The 10,897-nt window shown below is 42.2% G+C and overlaps 1 protein-coding gene across 1 annotated transcript; it reads right to left on the bottom strand.

The window, feature by feature from the left end:
- Positions 1-293: 293 nt before the first annotated feature.
- On the bottom strand, positions 294-10,574 carry derl3 (derlin 3). The gene is made up of 6 exons (XM_053326269.1): positions 10,485-10,574; positions 5,555-5,620; positions 4,594-4,667; positions 4,348-4,441; positions 1,560-1,755; positions 294-388 (listed from the first exon to the last, which is right to left on the bottom strand). Exons 1-6 carry the CDS (start codon positions 10,572-10,574, stop codon positions 294-296), a joined length of 615 nt encoding a protein of 204 aa, XP_053182244.1.
- Between the last annotated feature and the right edge of the window lie 323 nt (positions 10,575-10,897).

Genomic DNA, 10,897 nt, shown 5'->3' with positions numbered 1-10,897 from the left:
TCTCTGTTATTAGTCTTTGGAGCCGTTTCTAAACAAGCTAACATGACCAAACTCTTTATAATGAAGGAACGTTGATGCTAAAATCTAGCTAACTCTTATTTAGCAGTGTTTAAAATACAAACAGCCATACATTAACATATTTAAAGTGTGTTTTCAATACTCAGTGGTGTAAAATGACTGAGGATCAATACTCAGCCTCTACACTCTCCCTCAGTAGGAGACTAAAGGTTGTTCAGAGCAGCTCAGAGGGATTACTAAAAAAGTTTAAACCGTATGAGTTGCGTCATGAAATCTTACAGAAGCTCTGGAGTCATCAGCAGCTTCCTTCCTCCAGGCTGGTTTGGAAACACGTCTTCCAGGAAGTAGTACATGTGGCCGACGCTGATACCTGAGGAGAGACGGAGCTCATCACACGTCCGACAGCAAAATTACCTCAATGCTGCCATCAAATACTCACATGAGCAAAAACTGTGGTTTCATCCGCCACTGAAAGTAGTCCTCAAGAAAAGCACTATTTTCTCTTGTTGGGATTACATTGCTTTAGGAAATGACTTAAAGTCCGTGTAAAGTAAGAATAAATATGTGTTCTGAGTTTGACATACCACAGAAAAGTGTGTTGTTAACCACCCTGCCAAATTTTAATGATTAAAATAATCGCCAAATATATGAAATTAGGCTTCAAAGTTATGTAAAAATCAGCCTCTTTCTCTGCTCCCAAATGCTGTGGGCGTGGCCTCCGAGTCCGCTGAAGCCCCGCCCCCTACCAAGTGTCACCTGTCAATCAAAGTCACCACCTCTACCGAAATCAGAGGTGTCAAACTCATTTTCATTCAAGGGCCACATACAGACCAATTTCATCTCATGTGGGCCGGATCATTAAAAAGATGGAAGGAAAAAAGGAAGGAAGAAAGGGAGGAAGGACAGAAGGAAGAAAGAGAGGAAGGACAGAGGGAATGAAGGACAGATGGAAGGAAGAAAGGGAGGAAGGACAGATGGAAGGAAGAAAGGGAGGAAGGACAGGTGGAAGGAAGAAAGGGAGGAAGGACAGATGGAAGGAAGAAAGGGAGGAAGGATAGATGGAAGGAACAAAGGAAGGAAGGAATGAACAAAGAAAGGATAAAAGGAAAGTAGGAAGGACAGTTGGAAGGAAGGAAGGAAGGAAGAAAGGATAAAAGGAAGGTAGGAAGGACAGATGGAAGGAAGAAAGGGAGGAAGGACAGATGGAAGGAAGAAAGGGAAGAAGGAACGAACAAAGAAAGGATAAAAGGAAGGTAGGAAGGACAGTTGGAAGGAAGGAAGGAACGAAGAAAGGATAAAAGGAAGGACAGATGGAAGGAAGGAAAAGAACACAGGAAAGTGGGCCAGATTGCCAGATTGCCAGATTGCACCCCTCGGCGGGCCGGTTCTGGCCCACGGCCCGGATGTTTGACACCCCTGGTTTAAATGTTTAGCTTCCCAATACCCATCCTGTGAATTTGTAATGTTTCACAGACTGACTGATTGACTGAATTTGCCCGTCATAGATCAATAGGTAATTTTCGGTGATATGTGTTTAATACCCAAGAGGTCGACCACGATGGAGTTTCCGAGCAGCAGCGAAAATCCCATCAGCACCCAGGGCAGAAACGGCGCCTGGAAGTTGAGCAGGCCGAAGAAGTTCATGTGTATGAGCGGATGTCTTCTACTCCACACGTACACCAGCATGATGATGAAGGCCTGACCCAGGAAGAAGACGTTGGCGAACAGGCCGAACAGCTGGAGGAAGTCGGGTTAAATACAACAACGTCTTTTGGTCTTGTGATTATAGTAAAACACCCTCCCTACATTTAAAACTTTCCTTTTTGATAAAGCTTATAGTTAGGGCTCTTAGAGCTCTTAACTTATGCTGCTATAGGCTTAGACTGCCGGGGGACTCCCATGATGCACTGAGGTCCTCTCTCCTCTCTCCTCTTCCTCTCTCTCTCCTCTCCTTCCTCTCTCTCCTCTTCCTCTCTCTCTCCTCTCCTTCCTCTCTCTCCTCTCCTTCCTCTCTCCTCCTCTCAACCCCAACTGGTTGAGGCAGATGTTCTCCCACTCTTGCTCATGTGGTAATGTTGGGTCTCTTTAAAATTAAAACCTGAAGAGTTCGGTTTAGAACCTGCTATAGGCTTAGACTGGGACTCCCATGATGCACTGGGCTCCTCTCTCCTCCTCCCTCTCTCTCTCTATCCATCCATCTATATCCATTAACATTCATGTACTATTAATGCATTCAATAAGCTAAAATTCTTCCTCAGAGTTGTCTGTGCTTTCTGGTCTCACAGGTAATCTGGGCCTGTAGACGTCCGGATGACAGATTCCAGTCCCGGACCTTCATTGTGGTCTGGTCTTCCATACATGTATGTACAGTACGTATTATAATTATAGGACAGTCTAATAATAACAAAAACACAAAATTATTTGTTATGTTTAATTATACAGTTCCCTAAAATGTGAGTATTTGTTGCATAAAAGCCGTAAAACTACCAACATTAATGATTATATAAGACACTTTTTTAAAAGCTGGTGTTATTGTGTACCGAACGCTATAAAAGCCAACAATTCCTTTCATGTGAGTAAATCCCATTACTGATCTGATAGCAGGGTAAAACACTGCACCGTCCTCATATTACAGCAGAATTAGTCCTCACGTCACGTACTGTAGTTAAAACCGTCCATGAAACACAACGCGGATCCAAACAGACTCATAAACCTGCACGTTGACCGTTTCACAACAGCCCAGAGGGACGTCGCTGGTAAACAAGCCCTGGACTGTATCATTAACCTGGAATGTGAACGAGAGCTTCTGGCTACAAACTGCTGAGCATCATCAAAAAAGAGAGAGACGGCTGTATGTACAGTAGCTGGCTTTACATGCTTTTAGCCAGAAGACTTCCTGATTCAGGCAGGGGGAATAAAATGTGATGTATATGAAGCAGCTTGTTACCGAACAGACATGAAAGCACTAAAACATCTCATGCTTCCACCATAAAAGGGACATTTAAGCCAAATAACATATTTTATGGGTCAGCTCCTGCAGGATGAGCTATACTTACATGCTAACTTTGGTTTTATTTAGATTTCTGTCTGAGACTTTTAAGTATTGTGTGTGTGTATCCAGAGCTTGATATAACTTAGTCCTCTGTGCTGTAGACCTCCGTTGTTGTCCGAAAAGTGTCTAAAAACACTTCTGTGAGTTGCACAACTGCACTAGGTGTCATGTTCCTTCATTATAAAGAGTTTGGTCATGTTAGTTGGTTTAGAATCGGCTCCAAAGACTAATAACCGCGATCATGTTTTCAGATGTCTGCCTTACAAAGAACTACTCTCCTGAGACTGAAAATATGATCCGTTATTAGTCTTTTGGAGCCGTTTCTAAGCACACTAACATGACCAAACTCTTTCTAATGAAGGAACAAACTATTAAAAACATGTCAATGAGCTACACAGCTGCACTGGATGTCATGTTCCTTCATTATAAAGAGTTTAGTCATGTTAGCTTGTTTAGAAACGGCTCCAAAGACTAATAACAGAGATCATGTTTTCAGTCTCTAGAGTAGTTCTGTGTAAGACGGACGCTACTGAGCATGTGCAGTGAAACAGCTCCATTAATGGTGCTTTACCAGCTTACTGTGCTGCATATCACAACCTCTTTACTTAGTTGTAAGGACTTTCTTCTTTATGGCGAAGCATCAAAATTGTCCGCACAGCCACGCCCAACAGGAATAAGTAATCAGAAAGATTTTGATAGCTTTTCATCTCCAATATCTCAAGATGTTTCTGAGCAAATTTGAAGTTGGTTGGATAAAATCCCTAGTAGCAGTTCGTTAAAATATGAAGCCTGGAAATGACCAAAACAACGCCAAAATTTAGCATTTTTCCCCAAGATGGCTGACTTCCTGTTGGACTTAGGGTATGGGTACAAATGGCATTTTTGTGTGTCTGGAGATGATAACATAAACCTATGTAAAACCAAGTTAAGAGCTGTCATCTTGGAACAACTCTACAGAAACCAGAAACATGACCTGTTATTAGTCTTTGAGCCATTTCTAAACAAACTAACATGACCAAACTCTTTATAATGAAGGAACAGAACTATTAAAACCACATAATTGAGCCACATCGCTGCACTGGGTGTCAAATTACATTCAACTCCATTAATATGTGAGTGGAGGCAGATATGAAAACCTGGGTACCAATGAGAATAAAGTTGAATCTAAAAAGGGAGAAAACCTTTTGTAATTTGGGTGGACTAGCCCTTTTAAAGAATCTCCTCTAAAGGATGGACTCTTAAAAGCTTTTTTTAATATAATAAATTAAAAAGGATACAGTCATCAGGACGCCTCCGAACAGGAACATGAACACAAAATCTGCCGTCCGGCCCCGGAAGCAGCCTTCCTCCAACATCCGGCAGTATCGATAACTTAAAAAAAAGTCAAGGATACACAACTGCAGCTTTTTCTCTCAGTGTCAAAGTATCAGAGTAAGACTTACTACAAAAAACTGCCTTTAGAAGTTAGAGTGATAATATCTAAAGATGAGAAATGCAGCTGGGATATTATAATAAAAAGATACAGAAAGATGATGTTGAACACAAAACTGAATCCAAGAGAACCGAAGAAGAGGAAGCTGGTTATCAGACGCCATATCTGAGAGAGAGGGAGGGAGGGAGGGAGGGAGGGAGGGAGAGAGAGAGAGAGAGAGAGAGAGAGAGAGAGAGACAGAGACAGAGACAGAGACACAGAGAGAGAGAGAGAGAGAGAGAGAGAGAGAGAGAGACAGAGAGAGAGAGAGAGACAGAGACACAGAGAGAGAGAGACAGAGACACAGAGAGAGAGAGAGAGACACAGAGAGACAGAGACACACACACAGAGAGAGAGAGAGAGAGAGAGAGAGACAGAGACACAGAGAGAGAGAGAGAGAGAGAGACAGAGAGAGAGAGAGGAGACAGAGAGAGAGAGAGAGAGAGAGAGACAGAGAGAGAGAGAGAGAGAGAAAGAGAGACAGAGAGAGAGAGACAGAGACACAGAGAGAGAGAGAGAGAGAGGAGAGAGAGAGAGAGAGGAGAGAGAGAGAGAGAGAGAGAGAGAGAGACAGAGACACACAGAGAGAGAGAGAGCGAGAGAGACACAGAGACAGAGAGAGAAAAAGAGAGAGAGAGAGACAGAGACACACAGAGAGAGAGAGAGAGAGAGAGAGAGAGAGACAGAGAGAGAAAAAAGAGAGAGAGAGAGAGAGAGAGAGACAGAGACACAGAGAGACAGAGAGAGAAAAAGAGAGAGAGAGAGAGAGACACAGAGAGAGAGAGAGACAGAGAGAGAGAGAGAGAGAGAGAGAGAGAGAGAGAGAGAGAATTATTGTCAATTTATACTTAAAGGAATAATTCAACATTTTTGGGGGTATACTAATTATCTTTCTTTTTGAGAGTGAGATGGGAAGACGGAGCGTTTCTCTCTCACTCTAGGAATAAAGATATAAGTAAGTTAATAAGTTTCCAACATGTTAAATAATTTCTGTAATAGATTAAAATAAAAACCTGGTATCTTCTGATGATGAGGTCTGGGTTAAAGTAGAGCTGGAAGGGAGTGATGACCTCAAGTTGCTTAAAAAAAAACAAAAAAAACAACCAACATGAAGGATGAATTAAATCAGAAAGTTAGACAAATATCCATATTAATAAGAAACAACTGAAATTTCAACCAACTTTTACACATCAGCTGATTTCAAACTACTTCAACTGCTTTTTAATGTCTTACTTTCAACCAACTGTGCGTTTACTTTCAAATCTTAACCCTTAAACAGGCAACGTGCACCAGGAGATACAGACTCTTTAAACTTCCTGTCGTCCTCCCCCGGGTCAAATTGACCCCTTCTGTTTTGACTGTTCCTTCTTTTCTCCCTTACTTCCTTCCTTCCTTCCTTTTTTCCAACCCTTCCTTCCTTCCTTTCTTCTATCCATCCTTCCTCCCTCCCTCCCTTCCTTCTTCCCTCCTTTCCTTCTTCCCTCCTTTCCTTCCTACCTTCCTTCGTCCTCCTCCTTTCTTCCTCCCTTCCTTCCCTTCCTCTCTCCTTTCCTTCCTTCTTCCTCCCTCCTTTCCTTCCTTCTTCCCTCCTTTCCTTCCTACCTTCCTTCCTTCCTTCCTTTTTCCTCCCTTCCTTCCCTTCCTTCCTCCCTTCTTTCCTTCCTTCCTTCCTACCTTCCTGCTTCCTCCCTCCTTCCTTTCCTTCCTTCTTCCCTCCTTTCCTTCCTTCTTCCTCCCTTCCTTCCCTTCCTTCCTCCCTTCTTTCCTTCCCTTCCTCCCTCCTTTCCTTCCTTCTTCCCTCCTTTCCTTCCTACCTTCCTTCCTTCCTTCCTTCCCTTCCCTTCCTTCCTCCCTTCTTTCCTTCCTTCCTTCCTTCCTTACTTTAGGTGCAAATGACATAACTAGTACTTCAACTGCTTTCATTTTGTAGTCTTATCCTTCACGTAACATCTTGAACTTCAGCTCAGTAATTAATTTTTATCTCTTTAACTTAATCTGAGAAAAAATTAATTACTGAGCTGAAGTTCAAGATGTTACGTGAAGGATAAGACTACAAAATGAAAGCAGTTGAAAGTACTAGTTATGTCATTTGCACCTAAAGTAAGGAAGGAAGGAAGGAAGGAAAGAAGGGAGGAAGGAAGGGAAGGAAGGAAGGAAGGAAGGAAGGTAGGAAGGAAGGAGGGAAGAAGGAAGGAACGAAGTGAGGAACGAAGTATAGAAGGAGGAGGGAACAAAGAGGTAAGGAAAGAAGGAAGGTGGGGAAAAAAATAAAAAAGAAAGGGGAAGGGAGGAAGGAAGGGAGGAAAGAAGGAACAGTCAAAAGAGACGGGGTCAATTTGACCCGGGAGGACGACAGGAGGGTTAACAATCAAATGTGCTCACATTATCAATCAACACTGTTTCAAGTGCACACACTACAACTATCTACACTTCTGACACTTCAACTGCTTTCATTGCTTACACTTTAACTGTTTTCATCCATTGCTAAAACTACATTTCAACACTTCAGTTGCTTTTATCCTTTACTCTTAAAATGACAGTTTACCTACTTTTAGTTTGTATCCCTCAGCTGGAAGATGTGTTTGATGTTGTCCAATTTGCTCACATATCAGCCAACAACTATCTACACACTTCAACTACTTTCATTTTTTGCTCTTTAACTGACACTTCAACTTCTAACTCTGATATCTCAACTGACATATCACCTGTTTTTATAATTTACTTGCATATTAATTGACACTATTTCTAAAAAGCACACACACCACAACTCTTTTATTCTTCACCCAACACTTCAACTACTTTCAGAGCTCACACTTTAACTGAAAATTAAAACTTCTTACATTGTATTTTACCGACACTTAAACTGCTTTCAAGCAACTTTCCTTTCAATTCTCAAGTCTTCTGATTTCAAGGCTGACACTTTAATGCTTTCACCCACTTGGCTACATATCATCTGACACTTTCACTGCTTTCAGTGTTGACACATCAGATGACACCGAACTACTTTCCTCGCTTGAATTTCATCAGAAACTTCACCTGGTTTGAACGCTTGCTCTTCATCCAGTTCTTTCATTGCTTACACTTCAACTGCTTTCACCTATTAGGCTGAAAATCATCTGACACTTCAACTGCTTTCATTTTTTTACTCTTTAAATGACAGTGTAACGACTTTTAGCTCACACATCTTAACTATCTAGATCTCTCTCCGCTGCTTCCTCTTCCTCTGCTTTCAAGCAACTTTCCTTTCAACTCTCAAGTCTTCTGATTTCAAGGCTTACACTTTAATGCTTTCACCCACTTGGCTACATATCAGCTGACACTTCCACTCCTTTCAGTGTTGACACATCAGATGACACCGAACTACTTTCCTCGCTTGAATTTCATCAGAAACTTCACCTGGTTTGAACGCTTGCTCTTCACACTTCAATGGAAATGTCCAGTTCTTTCATTGCTTACACTTCAACTGCTTTCATCTTTTTACTCTTTAATTGACGGTGTAACTACTTTTAGCTCACACATCTTAACCCTCCTGTTGTGCTCAGGTCAAGGAAGGAAGGAAGGAAGGAAGGAACGGAGGAAAGGAGAAAGGGAGGAAAAGAGGGAGCAAGGAAGGAAGGAAGAAAGTGAGAAAAAAGGAAATGAGGAAGGAAGGAAGGAAGGAAGGAAGGGAGGAAGGAAGGGAGGAAAGGAGAAAGGGAGGAAAGAGGGAGCAAGGAAGGAAGGAAAGAAGGAATGAAGAAGAAAGAAAGAAAGAGTCAAAAGAGATAGGGGTCAATTTGAAACTGGGAGCACAACAGGAGGGTTAACTAACTAGATCTCTCTCCACTGCTTCCACTTCCTCTGCTTTCATCTTTATCTCTGAAATTTACACTTCAGCTGCTTTCATGTCTTTAAGAGTTCAACCTCACTCAATAATTACACTTCATCAGAGAGCTCAAACACCTTCAGCACTTTTACTTGAAAATTAGATTTTCAGCTCAGTTGACACTTGAATTACTTTCACTGCTTTCCTTTCAACTCTCAAGACTTCTCATTTCAAGGCTCACACTTTAACTGATTTCACCTTTTAAGCTACATATCAGCTGACACCGAACAACTTTCCTCGCTTGAATTTCACCAGAAACTTCACCTGCTTTAACGCTTGCTCTTCATCCAGTTCTTTCATTGCTTACACTTCAACTGCTTTCACCTATTAGGTTACAAATCATCTGACACTTCAACTGCTTTCATCTTTTTACTCTTTAAATGACAGTGTAACGACTTTTAGCTCACATATCTTAACTAACTATACCTCTCTCCACTGCTTCCACTTCAGCTGCTTTCATCTTTATCTCTTAAATTTACACTTCAGCGGCTTTCATATCTTTAAGAGTTCAACCTCACTCAATAATTACACTTCATCAGAGAGCTCAAACACCTTCAACACTTTGACTTGAAAATGAGATTTTCAGCTCAGTTGACACTTCAGTTACTTTCACTGCTTCAAACATCGACTAACACTTCATCTCCTTAAGTGATTCAGCTGCGACTGTAACTCTCGAACATTTTAAAACATGTTAGATTGATTATATTGTCTCAAAAGCTCCAAAGATTCAACATGTTAAGACACTGAAACTATTTTAAATGTTTAACTTTCAAAGTTTCGGTGAGAGCAGGTATATGTAGACTTTAACCCTCCTGATGTCCTAGAGTCAAGGAAGGAAGGAAGGAAGGAAGGAAGGAAGGAAGGAAGGAAGGAAGGAAGAAATTGACCCTGTCTGTTTTGACTGTTCTTTCTTTCCTTCTTTCCTTCCTTCCTTCCTCCCTCCTTCTCTCTTTCTTACCTTCCTTCCTCTCTCTTTCCTCCCTTCCTTCTTTCCTTCCTTCCTCCATCCCGTCTTCCTTCCTTCCCTCCTTCCTTCTTTTCTCCCTCCTTTCTACTTTCCTTCCTCCCTCCCTCTCTACTTCCTTCTTTTCTCCCTCCTTTCTACTTTCCTTCCTCCCTCCCTCTCTACTTTCCTTCCTCCCTCCCTCCCTCCTTCCCTCCCTTCTTCCTCCCTTCCATCCCTTCTTCCTCCCTTCCATCCTTCCTTCTTCCTCTCTTCCATCCATCCTCCCTCCCTCCCTTCCTTCCTTCTTCTTTCCTCCCTCCTTCCTACTTCCCTTCCTTCCTTCTTCCTCCCTTCCATCCTTCCTTCCTTCTTCCCTCCCTTCCATCCTTCCCTCCTCCCTCCCTTGACACAAGGACAACAACAAAACCCAAATGCTGCTCAATAATTTGTCTGTTAACTTAAATTTAAAGCATTAAATTAAGGATTAACCTTCCTGCCGTCCTCCCGGGTCAAATTGACCCATCTCTTTTGACTCTTCCTTCTTTCCTTCCTTCCTTCTTTCCTTCCTTCCTCCTTCTCTCTTTTTTTCCTTCTTGTCTCTTTCCTTCTTTCCTTCTTTCCTTCCTCCATCCCCTTTCTTCTTTCCTCCCTTCTTCCTACCTTCCTTCCTTACTTACTTCTTTCCTCCGTCCTTCCTTCCTTCCTTCCTTATTTCCTTTCCTCCTTTCCTTCCTCCATCCCCCTTTCTTCCTTCTGTCGTTCCTTCCTCTCTCTCTCTCCTTCCTTCCTTCCTCCCTGCCTGCCTTCTTTCCTTTACTCCCTTCTTTCCTTCTTTCCTTTACTTCCTCCCTTCCTTCCCTCCTTCCTTCCTCCCTCCCTCCCTCCCTCCCTCCCTTCCTTCCTTCTTCCTCCCTTCCTTCCTTCCTTGACTCGAACACACATAATTAAAATTCAGTTAATAATTAGTAGCATTAGTCAATATTAAGAGAAAAGTGTTTTAGTGAATGTTTCCTGTCTGATCTCAGCCTGCAGGTCAGAGTTGAGTCTTGTTTTCTTCATTGTTAGTGTGTAGTTGTTAGTGTGTAGTTAGTGTGTAGTTGTTGTGTAGTTGTGTGGTGTCGTCGGCTCTTACCACGGCAGCGGTGGTGAGGACACAGGCGGTCGTGTACGCTCGGGTCACCACAGGGATCTGAAAATACTCCTGAGTGAAGCTGTGAGCCATCGCTGCTGCTGCTGCCTCACTGTCAACCATGATTTACCCTCTGAATGAACAGCACAAGCCCCGCCCCCCTCCGCTGCCTCGGCCAATCAGACGCAAGGATCAATTAACACCATCCAGCCCACACACACACACACACTCTGAAACTTTAACACTTTACAGCTGCTGTCCAAGCTAATTACAATATAGAGGCAGAAATGTGACTTATAGGTTATTTACAGCATATTTTATTCCACTTTATAACTTTATAACTTTTTAAACATACACATATTTGAACTAAAATAAGTCTCAGTGGGATTAAAGTGGTAAAATAAAGTAAAAAACTC

This window comes from Scomber japonicus, chromosome 9, assembly GCF_027409825.1.
Source record: "Scomber japonicus isolate fScoJap1 chromosome 9, fScoJap1.pri, whole genome shotgun sequence".
Lineage (NCBI taxonomy): Eukaryota > Metazoa > Chordata > Actinopteri > Scombriformes > Scombridae > Scomber > Scomber japonicus.
This window is presented reverse-complemented; position numbering and strand designations above follow the sequence as displayed.

Bases quoted from the DNA above. Each gene is read 5' to 3' on its own strand.
- derl3 (XM_053326269.1), bottom strand. From the start codon at position 10,574: ATGGCTCACAGCTTCACTCAGGAGTATTTTCAGATCCCTGTGGTGACC. The intron at 5,621-10,484 runs GTAAGAGCCGAC...TTTTTTTTTAAG, and splicing joins TCCTCACCACCGCTGCCGTG to CAACTTGAGGTCATCACTCC. The intron at 389-1,559 runs GTATTAAACACA...GTCTCTCCTCAG, and splicing joins CATCGTGGTCGACCTCTTGG to GTATCAGCGTCGGCCACATG.